At 40.2% G+C, this 23,414-nt stretch overlaps 2 protein-coding genes across 2 annotated transcripts; both read right to left on the bottom strand.

Annotated features, from left to right (window-relative positions):
* Window positions 1-1,709: 1,709 nt before the first annotated feature.
* Window positions 1,710-2,725, bottom strand: LOC113461353 (UDP-galactose/UDP-glucose transporter 4-like). Its single transcript, XM_026801290.2, has 2 exons — window positions 2,274-2,725; window positions 1,710-2,163 (listed from the first exon to the last, which is right to left on the bottom strand). Exons 1-2 carry the CDS (start codon window positions 2,385-2,387, stop codon window positions 1,942-1,944), a joined length of 336 nt encoding a protein of 111 aa, XP_026657091.2. The 5' UTR covers window positions 2,388-2,725; the 3' UTR covers window positions 1,710-1,941.
* Window positions 2,726-4,954: 2,229 nt separating this feature from the next.
* LOC103723446 (ras-related protein RABC2a-like) lies at window positions 4,955-22,582 on the bottom strand. Its single transcript, XM_008814354.4, has 6 exons — window positions 22,190-22,582; window positions 20,564-20,632; window positions 10,935-11,000; window positions 6,310-6,431; window positions 5,858-5,986; window positions 4,955-5,384 (listed from the first exon to the last, which is right to left on the bottom strand). Exons 1-6 carry the CDS (start codon window positions 22,326-22,328, stop codon window positions 5,274-5,276), a joined length of 636 nt encoding a protein of 211 aa, XP_008812576.1. The 5' UTR covers window positions 22,329-22,582; the 3' UTR covers window positions 4,955-5,273.
* Between the last annotated feature and the right edge of the window lie 832 nt (window positions 22,583-23,414).

Below are 23,414 nucleotides of genomic sequence, written 5' to 3'. Positions count from 1 at the left end.
GTGGTGCAAACGGAAGATGAAATTTTCATCTCTCAAAGTGGCTATGTAAAGGAGATTCTCAAGAGGTTTAGAATGGAGTCTTGTAATCCGGTTAATACTTTCCTTGAATGTGGCTTGGAGTTAAGAAAGAGCATTGGAAGTGGTAATGTTGATTATACTTACTTCAAAAGCTTGGTTGGAAGCCTTCGATATCTTACTTGCACAAGATCAGATATTCTTTATAGTATTAGGTTGATTAGTAGATATATGAAAATACCGGATCATTCACATCTCAATGCCACCAAGAGGATCCTATGCTACAACAAAGGTACACTCAATGATAGCTTATTCTACTCTTATTTACATGATTTAGACTTGTGGGCTATTCCGATAGTGATTGGGGTAGAGTTTGGATGAAAGAAAGAGCACCTTCGATTATCTCTTCTTTATAGAAAATGGTGCATTCACTGCGCATTCACTTGGTCCTCCAAGAAGCAACCAATTGTAACTTTGTCAACTTGTGAGGCGGAGTATTTGGTTAAGAAATTTGTTAAACTATTTGGATTTTTCTCAAGAAAGTGCCACGGAGATTTTTGTTGATAATCAATCGCAATTGCTTTGGCCAAGAACCCGGTATTTCATGAGAGAATCAAACATATTAACACTCGGTATCATTTCATCTGGAAGCATATGAAAGAAAAAATAGTGCAATTTGTGCATTGCAAGTCTCAAGACCTAGTAGCGGATATCCAGGGCCGGCCCAAGCCTTAGGCGACCGCCGGTCGCCTAAGGCCCCGGCCCAAAGGAAGGCCTCCACTCTGCATGCTCCTGTCTGGGATCGCCATCGTCGGAGCCGGTCGGAGGCCTACGAGCTGCTCCAGCCTGCAGCTGCCCATCATAGGATTCATAGATTAGCTGCCGCCTGCCAGGCATCCAGCATCTAGGCTTGGCCTGGTGGCCAACGGGCAACGGACAACGGGGCTATGGAGCCCTACGCCCCTACGATCCATAGCTGATAGCCTGTCTTCTCCAAGACTCCATCCGCCGTCCTCGGCAGCTCGGCTCGGCCGAAGACTCTTCTTCGGCGAAGAGTTTAAAACTTTCGATTCTAAATTCTTCTTCGTTCTTTTTTCCCTAATCAGCTAATCCCTAGTTCTTCCTTACTCTTCTTCGGTTCTTCCTGCTAATCCCTGGTTCCTCCTTACTCTTCTTCGGTTCTTCCTTCCCTAATCTGCTAATTCCTAGTTCCTCCTTACTCCCTAGTTCTTCCGAGTTCCGTCCACGGTCCATCGCCCGTTCGCCGTCCTCGGCAGTCATTCGCCGAAGAGAGTGACGAGGGAATCACCGAATCAGGGAGGCGGCGTCGCCGGACGGCGTCTCTTCTCCTTCTTGGCAGTCGGCCCAACCCTCCGGGCTCCATCCACGCCGGAGGTGAGCTTCCGCCTTTACTCTTTCGAGTGTTCTGTTTTCTTTTTTTAGCTATGGGTGTTCTGTTCTCTTCCGCCTGATGGGTTATTTATTTTTGTTAATTTATTCTGATTCAGTATATTGGTTCAATACCTCAATGGTTCTCTCCCTCTGTTTTGTTTTGTAGCGGGAAGGGAAATTATAGAGATCTTGGGGTTTATTTAATTGTTTTTTACACATATCCAGCTTTTTTGTTGTTTCCCCTCGTAACATTAACAGGGTGGGTAATGCATGAAATAACTGATCTTTCTAGAGGAGCAAAATTAGACTCAAGAGATTGAATTTGGCAACCAGGCCTCTCAATGAAAAAAGAACATTTTTACGGCCGATCATCCCGTTGTTATCCATGAAAATCATGCAACTTTCGGAATTTCTCCATATAGAAGAAAGTAGGGAAAAAAAATAAAACAATAAACAATAAAACAACCACCCCTGGAAATTACACTCCTAAAATGAACCGGAGAACAAGATCACAAAGCAAATATCTATACAACTTCAAACCAAGGGCCTCTTTTCTTCTTCTTGTTCTCGAGATCCTTGCCGCTGCTGTTTGAATTTACGAGGAATAGGATTATAGGGTCTTTGTATTCTGGAAGAAGTTTCAAGATGATCCCCATGGAGATCAGTAAAAGTCCGGTGCTGTGCTGCCCCGTCAATGACTTTGTGAATTATCAGATAAGATAGCAGTAGTGTGACTGCCTTCCTCGCTGTAGTTACCTAACAAAACATGAACATAGGAAAGACTTAAAATGTGAATCATGTTTCTAAAATCAGCTGCACGGATACTACAAGATGTCAAAAGAGAGACTAAAAATACTGAAATGTACCATTGCAGTAGTTGCTGCCCCAAAAATTGCAATGAGGGAGAGCACAAAGATCTGACCCACAAAGGTGGCCATTGCTTCAAACACGAGCACAACATAGACATATAGATGCTGCATCCATTAACAATGAGAAGAGACTCTCATCAGACTAATAGTGTCTAGCTTTACATCTTCAATAACAAGTGATCCAAATCAAGCTAGTATTATTCAGCGAAAAAACTACAAAATGTTTCCCTTTGAGTATAAATATAGCACACAAACACATACGCATGGTTGCATTATTATTGATTCGGAAGACGGAGAACCTGCTGTATAAGTGATATTTGTATGGTTTCTTAACTTGGATTTTGTTGGTTGTTAAAAGTATTTGTAGGTTTAACGGGCATCTGACATTCCGCATATTTTTAAATAAATTTTTAAAAGTATTTTACACTTATTAAATTTTTTTATTTTTCTAAAAAGGGCCTCCTTTAGTAAGTTCGCCTTAGGCCTCCAAATACATTGGGCCGCCCCTGCGGATATCTTCACCAAGCCATTGAAGCATGATGTGTTTAGAAGATTGAAGAACATGTTGGGCATGAAGATTTTTGGAAATTGGGTTTAAGGGGGGATGTTGGAAATGTAAACCCAATTTAATGGGTTACTTTTAATTTTTTGCTTGATGGCATTCCACGTAATTTTCTCGTTTCTTAATAGTCCCTTTGTTTAGGTCCTACTTTATATTAAAAAAAAAAAAATCCCATAGGTTGTATGGTATGAGGGTGTGTCTTTTGAGTTCCTCTTTGAAAGAGAAGAAGGTGGTGAGAGCTTGGTAGGAGAAACCCCTTGAGCAGATTTTTGTATCAAAAGGAAGAAGACTACAAGAAGAAAATGTATTTTTCTAGTTGTTGATTTTTTGCATATTTGTAAGTTCTATTTTTAGTTTTTTCATGGTTGAAATGAAGGATTTTATGAAGTAGTTTTGAGCCTATCTTGTGCCCCATTATTCAGCTCTATTTGTCATTGTTATTTGATGCCATTTGCATGTTATTGGCATCTATTTTGCTCCAACAAGCCCCACCCACCACTCTCATTGAGTTCACCCTGCAGGGAGGAGCGATGGGATATTGCAGTGTCATTGCCTGCTTGGCTAATATCAATGTGTTGTGCCTGCCGGTGCTGCAGGAGAAGGCGCAGAATGGTAGCTTGGTGGGATGCAAGAAAGTTTGGCTTTTAATACGGATCAGTACTCATGCAGCGGAGCCTATGGGGGTCCCGACACATGCAAACCCATGAACTACTCTCGGCTATTCAAGAAAGCATGTCCTCAGGGCCGGATAGGGGTCTACATAGCAAAGGCAGTTGATGACTTAAGCCATTGAGGCTAGATGAAAATCAAATAGCAAGTGAATCGTCGTGGAAAAAAATCGCATGGTGTAGACGACATTAGGGAGACCAAAGACGGGGATGCTAATAGAGTAATGAAGCCTAAGTTGAGCAGCAGCCAGAAGAAGGCCAAAAAACTAGAGATGAAAAGGCTTGAGGCCTCAGGTTACTAAGATAGAGGTTGCTCTATCTTTAGGCATAGCCACACCAAGCTAAGTTCGACGTCAGCCACCACTAAGCGGCAGTCTCCGGCGAGCATGCCAGACTGTCGAGTCTCCAAAAAGGACAAGGAAGAGGACTAGATGAGAGAAAGGGGGAGGAATTCGATGATGGTATCTGGGCTCTAACAGAGGTCCAGATCTACAAACAAGGGCGACAAGAGTAAGGAACTCTGGTGAAAATCTAGAGCAGAGGAATATGGGGAAAAAGAGAGCTCACCGGTGCCAACGAAGGTGGTGATGGATCTCAATCGAAGGGCTCGGTCCGGCAGGCTAGCGGAGACGGCGCTCGAAACGGGGAGAAGGAGCCTCGAAGCGGAGGAAATAGAGAGAGAGAGAGAGAGAAGGGAGGAGAGGGCTCGGCAGAACTTGGTTGCGGCGGCATGTCAGCCACCGGAGGGAGGGCAGAAAGAGGGAGGAGGAGAGGAGGTGCTCGATGGAGGATCCAGAGAAAGGGAAGAGGAGGCTTTATAGAGAGCTTACAAAGAGGATAAGGTCGGAGTCGTTGCTCCACCCATGATCCCTGTGGCAGTGAGTTCGACCGACCAAATGGCCTGCAAAGTTCTCGCTAACAGCAAGCGATCAAGTGCTGGATCAAAGAGGCGAAGAAGAAGCAGACGATCACGATCCTTTGTTTTAATCCACTCTCCCCTGCTGATGTTGGTTGGGCTGCCTACTTCAGCCCAAAACAACCGACTTCATCCCAAAACGGCCTATCTGGGCCGGATCTCACAGCATCAACTAGAGACACGCTGAGGCATAATTGGACCATCATTACGTAAGGCCATCGCTCAACTAGCAGAATACCATAGCAAACAACTAGCATAATCTCTGAGCAAACAACAGTGGTTTTGTAGCAAAAAAACAGCACAGTGGACACTTCACACAGATACAAAACTGGAACGCATGCATACAGCTCTCTCTTTCTCTCACCCTTGTATTTCTTTATCGCCAGAGAAGCTCCTCAAGCTGCTTAGAATTAACCAGGGTTCCATCGAGCTTGGATCGTGCTCCCAAAACTTGACATTTTAGGTGTCGAAAATGCCAGCTGGTTTGAGGAAACATAATCCACATTTATGGGTATCTAAACTCAGAAGTCAGTCTTCTACGAACAATTGTTTCAACTAGCAATACAAATTTTTCACATGTTCTGTCAAGCTTCCATGACTCAAAACACATACAAGCATCAAATAGAAAGCACTTTAAGCAAATCAGAAAGAGATGTATAGAATCATTTCTTTTCATTCTACACTCAGACCCACTACTAGATTGACATGAAAGGAATGAGCAAACAAACACACTCATTAACATCATCTTGGAGCAGGCTTTTGATGATGTGATTGCATGTCATCACTTAATTATTTGCTCAGGAAATTCTGAACAGCCAGCTATTTTCATCAAGTCATAGACCATGTAATATTTACAAGCAACAGCCCCCGCCTTGGCTTGCATGATCTTCCGGATTCTGTTTCAAAATGTTCCTCTTCACGGTTGCAGATCCTTCCTCCAATAGACTAGGAACCTCAAGAATCTGTAAAAGAGCATCACTTAGTTTCTGCAATGATCAATATAGTTTTTCCCAACATAGTGAAGTCCTAACTAGCCTCCAATCACAATGGAAAGAAGACTTAAACATAGCAATCAAGATCGGAGATCAGATTTATCATCCCTATTGACCAGTGATCCCCACAAAAAGTCATTAATGCAACATGTTGTAGCATCTGTGTTGTTTAAAAAAAAAGAGACATGAGGAATACTATTTTTTTTTTATTTCAATATGTATGATCCTTGAGATGGAGAAAACCTATTTTGGCATCAACACAATCAAACAAAGTTAAAGTTCGCAGCAATCCAATTTACAAACAGAATGAGAACCTGATATGAGCAGAGAAACTTCTATAGTTTAACATTCCTCATGAGTCATAACCGAGTGGTCAAATCATAGTACTAGAAGAAATTTTCATCAAATTCAGATAAAATCCACATATCTTTTATGAAGTGTACCTTCAGGGCAAGTTCTTCAAAACATTTCTCCACATTTTCTCGTGTTTTTGCACTGCATTCAAGAAACAAGCATCCATACTCTTGTGCAAAAGCAATTCCCTCTTCCCTTGTCACCATCTTCTCAGTTTCCTGGCATGTTATAAGGTGATTAGAGTAACATGTATTGAGCACTGCATGCCCTACATTATACAGAAAATGTCAATTAAAGAACAATAAAATCCTAATATACACCTTTCTTTGTATTATGCTACAAAATGTTATTAGCGTCAGAATTTTCAAACACAACAATTATCTAAAATAACAAAATAACAATGACAATGGAAGATACCTTGGAATTAAAAAAGCTAATAACTACATTTCTTTATGTCGCGTTACAAAATGTTATTAGCTTCAGAATTGTCAAACACAGCAATTATCCACAATAACAAAATAACAATGACTATAGAGGCTACCTTGTCAACTTTATTCCCAACAACCATTTTGACGCAGTCTTGACTAGTGGAGTACAAGTCAATTTCCCTGGCCCATATATCAGCTAAGTTTGTAAAAGTTTCTCGCCTCGTCACATCATAAACTAACAGGAGAAGAAAATCAAAGAGTTAGCCTTTCTGCATCCATAATATATACCCTAATAACATCATAAATTTTGAAAGCCACTTGAGGAACCATATCTAGAAGAAGTACGGGGATGAGAGCTATTAGCGAACAAAAGAGTCAATCATTTGCTCAACAGAATCATGAGCAACAAGTTGTAGCAAATCTTTCTGTTTCACATTCTGGCTTTATTTAGGCCAAGTGCCAACCTGACACTAATCCTCCATATATTTCATCTGGAGGGTTCGGGTATAAGCAATGTCAATATGCCTGTACTAAAAGTTTAACCAGGTAATTACCTAAACTACTTTTTTGTTTACACACTAGAGAATGTGAAGATTGTTCTAGATAGACATGATAAAGCTATGATTGAATTAAATAACAGGAATCAGACTCTGGTGGCCAAAATTGTGCAAAGCTGACCATGAAAAAGAAGAGCATCTGTGGCATATGAAAAGTAAGGTTGACCTGCTAAAACATGTCGAAAGAGTGTAATGATACTAATAGATGGTGAGATATAGTACAGTTGATCAGGTGAATCTTTAAAAGGAAAAATATGGCAATGAGCAAGGCAAGCAATGTAGGTTTGAACAAAGAAAATTTGGCTTTAAAAATGATTAGCATTCATACATTCTACTTGGCAAAATTAAAAGACAGCAAGGAGGTTTGGCATTGGCAGGCAAGTCATGGAGAAGCAACAGAAAGTTGTGAATAGACAATGCTCAAGATTTGCATACAAAGGAAGGAAATTGAAGATAAACCATCATAAGGCACCATGGCATGAATGATATCCAAGTGCTATTGCATAAAACCCAACACAAGTGAATATTAGGAGAATTTGAAAGCTAGCATGCACTGAATTATTAGTCTCAAAGTTGTGTCTCAAGGGGGAGAAGACAAGGGCTGTTTCTATAGGTACGAGAATATAAATTCCAGTGTTTCTCATTTAGTGATCTAAAACTGCTCTGAAAGTTCTTACATGGGTCAGTGTCATGTACAAACCCATGTTGGTGGTCAACTCAGATCAGCATGTATGGCAGCATACCACACTACAGTAGGGGTCAAACAAGTATATGTTCTGTTCAGTGGATTACAGTGTTAAATCAATTGACTATTAAATATATTTTCCTAATTAGAAATTTGATACAGACAAGTTCAATTCTTATGTTTTCACTTAAAAATGAGCTCTTAATCATTCTTTTCAATATTTAATCCTATATAATCACCATTTTTTGTCATAGTTTGTAGATTAGATTTTTTAATGCATAATTCAAATATTTCACTTGTGTATAACAGCAATAGAGCACAAGTTTCACCTAATGTCAGATGCTATATTGAAGAGTCATATTCTTTGTTGAGTATGCGAAACATGTCTACACATGACTAGAGAGAAAATCAAAGCAGTGTAGATGCCAAATGAATAGGCTTGTGCTTTTCTGTATCTTTCAACATGGTAGAATATCTTCTTGTATAGGTGCATGTTGATACATTACTGCACACAGTCTGACAATCTCAAACTTCACAAGCAAGATATATGGCACTTTCTCTTCTCTTTTCAACCTCGGGCGCAACTGACTTGGTCATTGTTTTTGGTTATATATGCTTCATGTTGGTGAGGGCAAGTCTTGGTACAACAATAAGACTGTTCCACTATGACCTGGGTGCCATGCATTCAAAACACTGAAGAGGGTGAACCTTGGTGCAACGGTGAGGTTACTCCATTGGGACTTAGGTGTAATGGGTTCAAAATATGGAAACAACCACTTTGCATGCAAGGTACGGTTGGATGCATCTAACCTTGCCAAACCCCGTAGTAGCTGGAGCCTCATGCATTGGGCTGCCCTTTATATATGATTCTTTTTAGTGTCTCTTTATCGATCCCTTGAAGGTTTTTGGCATGTTAAAATGTTATAAACATTAATTTGATCAGACTTGCTAATTGACCAATCCTACTCGATGCTACCACCATTTTTTTCTTCACCTTGGTGCATTCTTATAGATAACCCTACATAGCTACACCTAGTGCATCACAAGTCTCAAAGTTAACTCTATTAGATTTTTTGACCAATGTTCACATCAATTTTTGAGATCATTGATGCTGCCTGGTTGTGCACATATCTATCCCATGTCCATAGATCCTTTCTTAACTCAGACGCTGTACCTCGGCATCAAACAAATGATGTCAACCAAACATAAATAAAATTAGTAAACTACTTCAAAATTAAAAAATAATTGCTAGGATCCATCTATATAACTATATGTATCCCTCATGGAATCACATTTAAGCACCTTATTAATGCACTTTACTCCCTGCATGTGTTTCTTCCACCCTCCATTAGTCAAATCTCATCTCTATTGGTCCACATTCTAACACTGTAGGTCAACCATTACCCTCTCTCTTCACTTTCTCCTTCCCCATATACAATCTTAACAAGTGTTAATCTAGGGATACAACTCACCATGCGCCTGAATTCTGAGCCACTAAAGTTGATGGTGCAACTTGACTGAAGTGATCGGCTGCCCTACAAGGGACACTTCTCAAAGAATAAAGATACACTATGATGGCAGAAAACCATAGCGGCTCTTGCCTTCTGAGAAAAACAAAGTCAAAGTCGGTTACTTAACTCATAACTTCACTGGTGCAATGTACTGTGGTATCATTGATTACTAATGTCCACCTTTTCCAGGAATGGCAAGCAGAATCTGGTAATTATTGAGGACTGGCCCAACCCTTTTTTGGCACCATTATCCTGAAAAATTGTTCTTATCATGGAAACCTATCCCCATATGAGGACATGATTGTCTCAATGTCTGGTGTTGTGGAGTAAGGCACTCAGATCATGTACTTCAGTCGAGTGAAGATAAGAAAAGTCCTGCAAATATGTATCAATAAATGGCAGCCAGTTCAACTGTTCTGTTCACCAAATATACTGGACAAAGCATATGAAGAAATTCATGTGATCAATTTCTTAACTTAGAGCAGCCATATCTTCTATAATCAACTCCCATTTCAGCAATATCTGCATAACAAGGTCACCAGTTCAATAAAAGTTCAATCTGATTAGGATCATCTCATGTCCCAATTTAAGGCTGTTTTCTTTCTAGAATATGTACGAAGGCTCATATTGTGAATAAGATTCCAACTATATTCAAGAGAAAAATGCAACCCACCCACAACAATGTTTTATCCGTATTGTGAAGACCCGTGCGGACATGTGCTTAGTCCGACAACGGTTATTCGTTGGGTAGATCTTAGATACTTATACAGGATCAAGGAATCCAAATAATACCTTCCGACTAGCCATTTTGGGTGAGGTCCTAGGTTGTCACAAATGGTATTAGAAAAGACCCGGCTCATAACCTATATGGATTAAGGGATACTGCAACACAAATCCATTAGAGTTGACCACGGGCCGATCGTGGTACTTAGAATTAGATTTCAATGGATTTGAACCTTTAGCCTGACGAGAATGTCAGAGCTTAAACGGAAGGAGTATGCGAGGACCCGTGCGAATGTGTGTTTAATCCCACATTGGTTATTCGCTGGATAGATCTTGGATACTTATATAGGATCAAGGAACCTAAATAATACCTTCTGGCTAGCCATTTTGGATGAGGTCTTGGGTGGTTACATGTATACACAAAAACAAGGCTATGTAGAAGATTGCTAAGAAGTAAGAACTATATGGTAAAGATGATTTTGGCACTAATACATTTAACAGATGAATGAATGACACAACCAATCAGTCAGAGAAAAAATTGGTTATAGTGGAAGTGTCTAATATAGCAGAATCCAACCTCCATTATGTCAATGAATTAGGTAGGGCTCGCCCACCCTTGTTTTTCTGAAAAAATAAATAACAGAAAACAGTTCTAAACAGAAAAATTAAAACAAAGATAGCACCTAAATTCTTGTCCTGCTTTGGGAATTTGACTATTAGAAAGCAGGAGCAGAGCCATAACAGCTACCTGCTGAGAGAGGTTTAGACGTTGGTTTTGACAGCTCCAGTACCTCTCTTCATTGCCCACAGCAAGAAGAGGCAGCATATAAACTCAACAGAAGTAAATAAAATGAAAAATTTCTTGAAGAACCTATCAGAATGCTTTATTGCTAGCCTATCAGAATGTAGCCTGCTCCATAAAGCAAACTACCTCAATGACAAGTATATTGTTACCATCCACTCGAGTGTAATATCATGCAATAAAAGAATTTATTCTACTAACCATATAATCTTATTCAACAACTCTTTTGCCCACTATCTGGTGGAGTTTTATAAACTTTTCCATAAGACATTTTTATATCTTATGAAGCATGTGAGCATTTTAAAAGAGAAGAAGGTATTAATAAGGCAGCACCCATAAACAAACAAGTACATCCAATGACGATAATGTGCCAAATGAGAATTGGACAGAAAAGGAGAAAAGTAAAAAAGAAAAAAGTTCGAGATAATGCTTACTGTAGCTTGTTAATTGATTTGCTTACCTAGAATGATTCCTTGAGCACCTCTATAATAAGAACTAGTTAGCGTCCTAAATTTCTCCTGCCCAGCTGCAAAATGTGCATAAATAGTTTAAAAAAATGGGGGATAAAGTTATAAAGTGGCACATATACTTCATTACAAACACCAGAAACAATATGTCAAAATTCATATTATTCTCACGAACTTTCCTCAAGAACTCACAGCATCATTTACAGAAATTACAGTGTTTCCATATTATATTGTTTGCAGCATGGAACATCATGTATCAGGAAGGAATTTGGACAAATACGTTATCAGCATGTTAAGATATTCCACCAATACAAAGATGATACACGTAAAATAGAAGTTCACAAGAGTACTTTCAACTCGGAAAAAAAGACATAAATATGAATTATAATTGTTACTATATTTCAAAAGTAAGCAATAATGCTTGAAGAATTCTGTAGAAATTATAATATAATCTCATTGCATAGAAATGCCTCATGTTTTGTACTGAAGAGAAGATGACAAATTGAAGGCACATGGAGACAAAAATAATCATACTAAAGACCTAAAAATAGTAAAAGTTTTAAAAATGTAGCAATATCAGCATCCAATCTTAATATTGGGTTGCTTCAGCAGATTCAGCTACAAGATTTTGCTCCGGAGGAGGTTTACACTTTCCATAATTCAGTTCAATCCCTTGTCAGCTACTGCCAATGTCCATTGGTAAGGCTAATCTGTGGAATCTCTCCTTCAATCAAACGCCAATTGCAATCAGCCAAGTCTTAGCAGCTACAATCTTCTGCCTGGTGTAGCTGAACTCAATCCAGAATCTTGCTCCTCTTGCATCTCTATCCCAATACATCCACCCCATCTTTGACTATATACTTTCAATGCTCCATTTAGCTCAAAAATAAATGTTCTCTTTATTTTATATTTTTTTAGTTTTGAAAGATTAAAGGTGGTCTTGTAGGAATCAGCCCCTGATTTCGTTAAGAGAATGAAATCCCATAAAAACACATGGAGGAGGGGGAGGAGTGGCACTGGAGTTTCAGAAGGTTACAGATTAGATTAGGGGAGATTGTGGTTAAGTGGGACTTAGCATCAATAGGAGATCCGATGAAACATGCACAAAGTATGGTGATTCTTGTAATCAACATCATGACAGATGTCATACAACTGTTGGTCCTCGCAACAGGCTGTTTGTAAAGCATTCATGAATGGATGGGTCCATTGCTGTGTGACAGACCGGGTACAAACATAGGAACAAGGTGGGGACTAACGTACAAATCAGGTGGGGTCCTTATCTTCTCAACAATTAAAGAGACACTATCATGAAGGTGCATGCATAATGTGGCACTTTGTCTCTATTTTAAGCCATAAAGTCTCCTAAGAAAACTAAAATATCTAAAGAATGGGGCAATGGCCCAGCGGTTGGCATGGCATTTCACAATGATAGTGGGTTCGAGCAGGGGGCTTGATGCAGTGAAGCATGAATAAAGCTCAATTTGATTCAAGCAATTAGGTGCATGTCAAGCCTAGTCTAGGGGCAGTTCAGTGCAGTTGGACATGTTAGTGCCTCGCTTAAAAGTGATTCGCTGGCAACAGGCCACCACCAAATCACGCACTATCCTAGAGGTTGATCCGTCAAGAGATCATTTAACCAAAGAAGTTCGACTGAATTTATTTGTATGAGCTATCTAGCTACTAATGTATCAGAGCCGAGGACGGCTTTAGTCCGAGGGTGGGTGAATGAAAGATCCCACATCGGCTAGACTCGTTTCAGAGCCTGGGCATACAAGGCGGGTGTCTCCAAATCCTACAGACGCGTTTTGGGTGGAAAACAAAATCGGAGAGAGGTCTAAGCGGCACGTATGCGCGCGTGAGGGCCCCAGAACCGGACAATATCTGGCAGGGGAGCCCCGTGTTCTCCCCTCATGTTGCCCCCACGTGGGCACTAGGTACCTCACGTGCCCCGCGCAGGAAGGGGCGTGACAAATGTGCACTGAAAGCCAGAATTTGCATCATTGACTACTAGAGGGTGAAACATGCAGCAACAAACTAGAGAGCCGTAGAAACGGAGAGCTTCACCAACCTTACCCTTCGGAGATTGTGATTAGATTCAGGGTACGATTGGTTGGCAACCAAAATCAGAATTAGAATTGGAGTCGAAATGGATTGGAATGCGAATCAAAATGGCCATATTCCCCAACGTGTTTGGTTTGTGATTGAAATCAAAATCGGATTCGGAATAGAATTTGAATACCAGGAAAGAGTCTGAATTGGATCTTGGGGGATTAGGGTAGTTGGATCCCCCTCTTCCTCCCCTCAAGAAAATAGCTGAAACGGGAGTCACTCATTCTCATTCCAGAATCCAACTCTCCCAAACCAAACATGCCCTTAGAGTTGTTTGTCGCTAAGTGCTGAAGTCCAGTTGATGAAAGGCAAGGTAATGTTGTCCATGTCTTAAGTTTTGTGGAGTGTTTATTATTGAAGTTGAACTCATTTCTTTCTTTCCAAGATGGCAAATGCAGCCCTATGTAAGCACATTCGAACCACCTCACAGCTTAGCAGCTAAGCTTGTGAGCATCAAATCATCCAAAATAGATGGCAGGCTAGCTGGTGAACTTACATTTTGGTTAAGAAGGGGTACGAAGAATCCCCAGATAAAAGTGGCATATGGGCATTCAGGGAGCAGATGGCACACTGTTTCCAGATTTTGCTTGCAAACAATGCTAATTGTTGGAACAAGTCATCCTCTCTGTTGAAGCTTATCTCCTGTAAGCAAGCTAGGCGATAAAGATTGTTACTTTCTGAGTTAGAGATGCCTGACAAATGTTTATGTCCCAAGGTAGTGAGCTGTAACAACCTAGAACCTCTCCTAAAAAGGCTAGTCGGAAGGTATTATTTGGGTTTCTTGATCTTGTATAAGTACCCAAGATCCATCCAGTGAGTAACTGATATGGGACTAAACACACGCCTGCATGGGTCCTCACATACTCTCTCCGTTTAAGCTCTGATGTCTTCGTCAGACTAAGAATTCAAATCCATTCAAATCTAATCAAAGCACCTCGATCGGCCTGTGGTCAGCCACAATGGATCCGTATTGTAGTATCCCCTTGTCCACATAGGTTATGGGCCAGGTCTCCTCTGATATCATTTATAGCAACCCATGAACTCATCCAAAAATGCTAGCCAGAAGATATTATTTGGATTCCTTGATCTTGTATAAGTACCCAAGATCTACCCAGCGAATAACCGATGCGGAACTAAACACATGCTCACACGGGTTCTCACATGAGCAGTATAAAAGATTGAGGAAAAAATGAAAGCATACTGAGAACTTTAGATCACTGCTCCATTCCCATCTGATAGTATAATCATCTTGGAAAAGGTTGAAATTCAGTAGTTATGTACAGAGAACAAGGTATAACCGGAATAGTGGAGGCTCAAGATATCTCCTAAAGAGGCGGGCCAAGGATAGAAGTTGGCGAACCTTTTTAATAGCGACATTAGGATTATAACAAAGCTAAAAATGTTCTGGATATGAGCGTTAGAAGGTGATCAATCTCATCCATGGATCATTCCAAAACAAATATTTGAGCATCTCCAATAAAAAAAAAGAATTCTTTATTAAATCATTATTATGTGTTTCTTCAAAATTTAATTGGTGGGTACATTTCTGTTATGTTAGAAATACAAACACTTCCTCGAAAAATCCCATTATACAAGCTGAACAATGGCATTGACTCTACCAGATCAGCTTTTCAACCACAATTTAAAAGCCTCTATCCAACTATTTGGGTTGTGCCTCCAACCTCCTCATCGTGATTCCTTGAAGGGGTATCTCCCCTATTAATACAAGCCTGCTTACACACAATGATTACAAATAGGTGCAAGATGCCATCTAGTTGCCTGCCTCAAGTGGTTTCCCTCCCAACTACCTAAAGCATTACCAGCTTGCCCAGGTGGTGCAGTTTCTAGGCCAATTCCAAAGTGGGCAACCCAAGCCTGATGGAGGCATCTGGATCCTTTCTCAAATTTACACCCTGTTTCTTTAAGGCCTTCCTCTCATCTTTCCTGACACTTTGACACAAATCCAAGTCCAAGCCTTTATCTCCACCTTAAGATGTCTTATTGTAAATTTCTTTATCATTTCAGCTGATAACTCACTACTTAAATGATAGAATACTATTGCTCAGGACTGTATTGCTAGAGAACAAGTTCTTCAAATTCACATAAATAGAAAATGCAAACTACGAAAACAAAACTGAGTGTTTTTCTTATAACATAGAAGTGATAGAGGAGTAAATTCATTGGAGAACATGACACTTGGAATAAGATTTATTACATTTCATTTTTCCATCAGAAACATTGAGGAAATTATGAATATTAGCCTTCCAATTCCTATGAGTGAAGATTTGACCAGATTGGCCATTTACTCAGGATGGAGTTCTCCAAACACGTTTTCGGCTTACAATTATTATGTGTTCCTCAAGTGTTCCTTTGGAAGTACATACATGATCATTTCCAACATTCAATTTCTCATTTCAACATTACAATATTAATAGTGGTACATGTACAAGGTATGGTTTTCATTCGGAGTGTATTCATTATATTCTTTGTGATTATGGGGATGCTAGTCTTAACTACACTTCTTCAAGCTCTAAAGATGCATAATGTAACTCGTTCACCAAATTAAATCTCCACCTAGTTGGGAGGCTTAAATTTTGGTCATAGGGCTGTTGTGGATTCAGAAGGTTAGAAATATCTTACTTCTGTTGGCAGTTTGGAAGAGGTGTAGCTTTGTCTACTACAATAAATGGGTCCATGAGGAATCTACTAATACCCATGCATTTCCACTTGCGAAGGAACTTTTGAATAACTTGGGTGTCAGAGTTGTCTATGATAATGCAAGTAAAGACTCGATGTAGGATTGGGGAGTTTAGAGTATACAAATAAGAGAATACTTCAGGGGGAAACTGCTGCATAAGAAATGGAGGGCCAAGAAATTCTCTTCATTTAGAGTGCTCACTGTCATCATATCTGAAAAGGCAGGCATCAGCAGCTTGGTTATGCACCTTCTGGTATCCATGCACTTGGTCCATTTGAAACAGAGGCTAGGTCTATGATTGAATACAACTAGCATTACGACAAGAAATTCAGAAGTTGGAAGTACACTCAGAAAACTTGTGGAAACAGGAGAACAACTTCCTTGGCAAATCGCTACAGATATCCAAATATTTGGTTTTTTTTAAAGGAACCCAATATTGGTCCACCCATCATAACTATTGGTCAAACAAGCTGACTACATTTCAAAAATTCAAGGGAAAATAAATCCATGTACTTTTGGGAGTTCGAGCAAGATATGCCTATGGGTTTCATCCACCTCCTTTGAGAGGACATGATTATAACATATAATGAACATTGAAGGAAATTGCTTATGGATCTCTTCATACCAGGGAAAAAAAAAGAGTAAATGAAGAAGAGAGAACTAGAATTGCTCAATTAATAATGTCGTAGCCTCCATGAATATATATAAATAAATCAAGCATGGAAAGCCGTACCGGCCCGTACGGGCCGGTACGTACCGGTCCGGTTCTTGACCGGTACCGGAAACAGATGAAAACCGGTATTTCATCTGCGAACCGGCCGGTACGGAGCCTGTACCCGTACCGGCCGAAACCGGCCGGTACCGCTTGGTACCGGCCTCGTATCGGCCGGTGCGCACCGGTACGGTTTTCTTTTTTTTTTTGGGAACCACAGCGCCTCGCGCTGTGGTTTTTAAAACCACCGCGTGGCGCGTGGTTTCAAAAACACGCGCCACTTCTTTCAAAAAAAAATTGGGTTTTTTTTTGGGGGGGGGAACCACAGCGCCACGCGCTGTAGTTTTTAAAACCACCGCGTGGCGCATGGTTTTAAAAACCACGCGGCCACACGTGGTTTTAAAAACCACGTGCCCACGCGTGGTTTTAAGGAAGAAGTGGCCCACAGGCCACTTCTTTCAAATAAAAAAAAAGCCGGATTTTTTTTTTTTTTGGGGAACCACAGCGCCACGTGCTGTGGTTTTTAAAACCACCGTGTGGCGCATGGTTTTAAGGAAGAAGTGGCCCACGGGCCACTTCTTTCAAATAAAAAAAAAAGAAGTATTTTATTTGAAAAACCACCTCCGACCACTCCTTCCCATCAAAAAAACAAAGAAGTGGCCTCTCAGCCACTTCTTTTCTGACACTTTTGTTTTAAAAAAAGAAGTGGCCGAGCCACTTCTTTTTTTGAATTGACAGTAAGAAAAAAGTGGCCTCTCGGCCACTTCTTTCCTCGCTCGTTCGGTTATAAAAATCGAACGAGAGGCTCTGTTAATAACTCCAGAATACTAAAATCCAGGAATGAGCCTCTGAAGAGTAATCAGAGACGGAAAGATTTGAGAGATAGCCCACAAATTGAGGAGAAAGTCCTGCCCAAAAAATCCAGCGGAGACTATATAAGGTGCGGTTTTTTTGTCCTATGTTATTTCATTAATTTTGTTAATAATTTATTTAAAAAAATAGTTTATAAATTACTTAAATAATAAGATAATGCAAAAATTTACTTTATTAGCTTAATTTTTTGATAAGTTGTCCTTTTATGATAGAAATGGAGCCATCAAGAAAAACGAACCCTGAAAAGCGTGATATTGGCTGGTCTTATGGGCGAAGACTTGGAAGTGAGGGGCAACGACACCAGTTTCAATGCAAGTTTTGCGACAAGGTTTTCAAGGGAGGAGGGGTAACCAGGTTGAAGCAACACTTAGTCGGAAATTCCGGTGAGGTTGCTACGTGCCCAAATTGTCCTAGCGAGATTCGTGTGCTGATGAGGCAGAATCTTGCTGAGGCCAAAGAAGCGAAGGAGATGGCTTCCAAGAAGAGGGCGGAGGTCGATCGCCAAGCAGCAGAGCCACCTTCTTATCACTCTAGGGAGCCAGAGGAGGTTGAGAATCTAGATGAGGAGGAGGCAGATATTCAGGCGGCCATGAAAACATCAATTTTCACTTAATTTAAGATCCAACAGAGACAACATTTAAAAAAAAATGTCTGGCTCGCGGTACCGGCCGATACGGTACCGGTCCCTAGATATCTGCCTCCTCCTCATCTAGATTCTTGACCTCCTCTGGCTCTCTAGAGTGATAAGAAGGTGGCTCTGCCGCTTGGCGATCGACCTCCGCCCTCTTCTTGGAAACCATCTCCTTCGCTTCTTTGGCCTCAGCGAGATTCTGCCTCATCAGCACACGAATCTTGCTAGGACAATTTGGGCACGTAGCAACCTCACCGGAATTTCCGGCTAAGTGTTGCTTCAACCTGGTTACCCCTCCTCCCTTGAAAACCTTGTCGCAAAACTTGCATTGAAACTGGTGTCGTTGCCCCTCACTTCCAAATCTTCGCCCATAAGACCAGCCAATATCACACTTTGCAGGGTTCGTTTTTCTTGATGGCTCCATTTCTATCATAAAAGGATAACTTATCAAAAAATTAAGCTAATAAAGTAAATTTTTGCATTATCTTATTATTTAAGTAATTTATAAACTATTTTTTAAATAAATTATTAACAAAATTAATGAAATAACATAGGACAAAAAAACTGCACCTTAAATAGTCTCCGCTGGATTTTTTGGGCAGGACCTCCTCCTCAATTTGTGGGCTATCTCTCAAATCTTCCTGTCTCTGATTACTCTTCAGAGGCTCATTCCTGGATTTTAGTATTCTGGAGAGCCTCTCGTTCGGTTTTAAAAACCGAACGAGCGAGGAAAGAAGTGGCCGAAAGGCCACTTCTTTCGTACTGTCAATTCAAAAAAAGAAGTGGCCGAGAGCCACTTCTTTTTTTAAAACAAAAGTGTCAGAAAAGAAGTGGCCTTCTTTGTTTTTTTGATGGGAAGGAGTGGCCGGAGGTGGTTTTTCAATTAAAATACTTCTTTTTTTTTTATTTGAAAGAAGTGGCCCGTGGGTTCCTTAAAACCATGCGCGGGCGCATGGTTTTTAAAACCACATGCCACGCGGTGGTTTTAAAAACCACAGCGCGTGGCGCTGTGGTTCCCCCCCAAAAAAAAAAACCCGCCTTTTTTTTTTATTTGAAAGAAGTGGCCCGTGGGCCACTTCTTCCTTAAAACCACGCGCGGGCGCGTGGTTTTTAAAACCACGCGCCACGCGGTGGTTTTAAAAACCACAGCGCGTTCCCCAAAAAAAAATCCGATTTTTTTTAATTTGACTTCCTTAAAACCACGCGCGGGCGCGTGGTTTTAAAAACCACAGCGCGTGGCGCTGTGGTTCCCCAAAAAAAAAACCGATTTTTTTTTTTTGAAAGAAGTGGCCCGTGCGCCACGCGGTAGTTTTAAAAACCACAGCGCGAGGCGCTGTGGTTCCCCAAAAAAAAAAAAAAAAAAACCGTACCGGTGCGAACCGGCTCAAGCGGTACCGGCCGGTTCGGGCTCCGTACCGGTTCGCAGATGAAAACCGGAAAATACCGATTTTCATCTATTTTCAGTACCGATCAAGAACCGGACCGGTACGTACCGGCCCGTACCGGCTGGTACGGGCCGGTACGGCTTTCCATGCATTTAATGATATTTTGAATAATAACCTAAATCTTAGCAAACCACTACTCATGAGGGTTCTTTGATAGATACTGGAAAAGAAAGTAGATCAGTATAATAAAAAAATTACCGATGATTGACCCTCATTAGGAAAACAAGTGATTCAATTTGAATTTTCAGCTTATATGCCTCCAAGATGCAAGCAGTTCTTTATACAAATTTATGATATGTTTGCTGTTTCTTAAAAAAGTACTTTTGTAACTTTAAAAGTAAAAAAGTGCTTCTCAGAGAAAGTAAGTGTTTGATGACAATATCTGATAAGCACTTCTATGAGAGGAAAAAAAGTGTTTTTTAGGAGAAGCTAGAAAACCTAGCTTCTGGCTTTTTCTTGTAAGAAGAACTTTTCAAAAAGCAGAAGCAACACCATCATGTTTTCCTCTTCTTCTCAAATATTTCAAAATCTAGCAAATAGGAAGGTTGCATCCTAATCATGAAATTAAATTGAATAACCCATGTGGTAGGTCCTGTTACCTCAGTTGGCGTCATGGATTTTCTCGAAAGCCTCTTTCTTGTCTAAAAATGTCTTGGCTAAGGATTTGGCCCCAAATTACACAAATCATGTTGCAAGCTGGTCCTAATGTTCTAAAATTTGGTAGATCATTCCACGTAGCCATGCACATACCGATGAATTTTGATACCAACTTCTATGGAAGGAATTTCAGTATTTATAGTCTTAATGACTATAAAGTACTTCATAACTATTTTCTTTCATGGATTAAATAAACTATTAAGCACTTCATAATAGCATTTTCTTTCATGGATTAGCATTTGCTTCCAGTTGCTGGAAAGATATCTTTTATCTTTTTATGCATATGTTTTATGTTGGGAACCTATAATCATTTCCGACAAAAAATTCAGCATTATGTTCTTGTATCATCTGTTGAGGAAAATACAGAGTAGTATTTTGTAAAGAAAAAAAGATAGCCTAGTAGATCTTGAAATTTCAGACAAATAATTTGAATTGAAGCTGGGAATGTCTAAGCATGAAATGGTAATATTTTTACTTTTCTACATACAAGAGCTTACCCGTGTCCCATATCGTGAGTTTCAGCCTCTTCCCACCAACTGTAAGATGTTTGATCTTAAAATCCACTCCTGGGCATAAATACTAAGCAAAAGTTAAAATAAATAAACTAGGTACAAGCTATTGGAAAAGGAAAAAGGAGTCATGGCAAACAACCACCAAGATAGATGTAAAACTGCATTATTTATTATACATGCCCATGTTTCTTAACAACAGGAACAAAAGAAGGGTGTCATTCAAGCTCTCCAACAGCCAACATTATCTAGATATTAAACAGCTAGATTTTGGAGTAAGCATTCAATGACATCTTCTCATGTGAAGTTCATATGCATTTTGTGATCACTTGAATCAGGAGCAGGTGTGGTAGGCTGGGAGTAGATTCATGTGTGGAAGGAAGCAAGGCATGAAACCTCTCAAAAAGCTTAGATGTATGAGCAGGGAAGCATCTTGGTAAAATAATATCAAATACTACAGTTAGTCAAAATGCGCATATTTGATTACATTTTTGGAAATACATATTCAGGAGTTCAAAATAGTGATAGAACAGTTAATAGCATATTTATTATTAAACTAGCAAGGATGTAGAAGATATGGCCCTTAAGCTTGCACAAAGCATCTTCATCACCAAGTCAATATGCATCTTTCTCGCTTATCCTACACATGGATCTCATCCTTTACAAATAGAGGCAAAACCAACCAGTGCCAAGAGGCCAGAACCTCAAGAAACTTAATAATCTCTTATAGCACCACCTTAAATCATCTTTCTACCCCTAATACATTAGGCACTTGGCCCCCCAAAACGATGCCTAACATGGACAACAAACCAAAAAAATTCAACATAATCCTTCCTTAAAATCTTAAACTAATCATATTATTCCAATAGCTCTGCAGCACTTTGGTCATTATCTGACTTCTAATTATTTTATGAACTAGAATGCAAGTAAACACAAGTAAATGACACCGCAAATATCCACAACCAAATACGACAGAGCCTCAAAATCTCTTAAGTTGGCTTGTTCATTCAACCATACTCCAAATTTTTCTACCAGAAAAAAGGAAAAAAATCTACAATTCAAATTTGAAAACTATATCAAGTTGTGATAGTTCGTCTTAAGTTATTGTGACAAAATAACCTCTGTTATACAGTTTCTACAAACTGGAAACTTCCATCTATATATATTGAGCGATATATAGTAATGCAAACAAATCAAGCCATTATCCACTATTAAAAGTCCTACAAAATCAAAAGCTCGCATGAACACACTAATAAATATGGCCAAGTACATCCACCTAAACCAATGGACATTGAAGTAGGAATTTCAATCACCTTATTCTTCTAACTAGATATAAATAAGAACCCAAAATTCTACAAAATAAAACCACGGCCATCTCGTCACAAAAAATAATCGAGATGCCACGAGAGATGTAACTAAATGTATCAACTAAATCACAGATCAGACCAAGACCATATCTTTAACATTTGACATCCGAATCCCTCGTAAATGCGCAAAGCAACAGCAGTCAATAAAATCGATCCCACTCAACGAACCAGGAAAGAAACCTGTGTCATCTGAATTCCTACCATAGAACACAAAAATCTAACTTAAAAAGAAATCAAGAGATCATACCGATAGTCGGGGCGAGATCGTCGACATGGCTGGAGATGAAACTGAGAAGCAGACTGCTCTTCCCCACCCCGGAGTCACCGATCAACAGTATCTTGAAAGCGTAATCGTAGCTGCTCCCAGAACCAGCAGACGAACCCATCTATGTATAATAAAACCAAGAACCCGCAGGCGCTGCTACTGATCTCTCTCTCTCTCTCTATTCTCAATTCCTCACGGCGTTGGGTGTTGAAGGTGATGGTGGTGGTGGGGTTGGCGAGAAGAGAAAGGAAAGCGAGCGACGGAGAGAGAATAAAAATAGAAACACAAAAGGGGAGAGAGGAAGTGGAGATGAGAGGAAAAAGAGAAAAAAGAAAGGCAATGGCATATCGGCATCCACTCTCCCCGCCAACCCACACCGAGCTCTCTCTCAGATGGATGCTTCTTTTCTTTTTCTCTTTTTTTTTTTTTTTCCTCACTTTTTTTTTTTTGAATAAAGATGGCAATTTATATAGCTCTAATGTGAGCACATGCTACCAAATCACGAGAAAGTGAAAATACATGGAAGAGCAAATGTCTCCTATAGATATTCAGAGAAAATTCTCGAAATGCCGGACGACAAAGAAGGCGACCAGTTTGCTGCTCTATTCGTCTTCCGAAACATATATGCTGTTTACAAGCCGCCCATCTTTTGAACTAGCCTGCAGATCTCTCTAATAAGAGGATGGCCATCACCATATCTATTCACATCTCATATCCAATCAATCGCCACAAAAGAATTTTCCTCGAGATACACCTGCTTGGCTCCAAGAAACCTCATCGTATATAACTGCTTCTCTCATCTCTCATGTAGCCTGAAGCTCTACCCCTACAACAGTAAACCCAGGCATATGCTGACCTTCGGCTACTACCAGCCTACTAAAAAAATTTCTGATCATAAATTAAACACCTCTTTTTAGAGATTCGTCGTTCGCCGACCACCTGGGGCTTTCCCTTTTTTGGGAGGTTAGGACTTGGGACCAACCTCGGGGAGACCTGGGGGAGTCGCCGTCGAGGGCAAACGGGGCCGGTTTTCACGTATTCGCTGTGCTGCTGACGTGTGATCGTGCGATGGCGAGCGTTTGCTGTTCGACGGGACAGGCTGGGAAATTGGACTGCCGGGTTTCTGGGACACTGGCTGTCCCCACGTGGACACGTGCTTCCACGTGGGGACATATTGTATTGCATGTTAGATCGATGGATAATGGAT

The sequence above is a fragment of the Phoenix dactylifera genome, unplaced genomic scaffold (assembly GCF_009389715.1).
Source record: "Phoenix dactylifera cultivar Barhee BC4 unplaced genomic scaffold, palm_55x_up_171113_PBpolish2nd_filt_p 000761F, whole genome shotgun sequence".
Lineage (NCBI taxonomy): Eukaryota > Viridiplantae > Streptophyta > Magnoliopsida > Arecales > Arecaceae > Phoenix > Phoenix dactylifera.
Note: the sequence above shows the minus strand (reverse complement) of the source record. Positions and strands in the feature narration are given on the sequence as shown.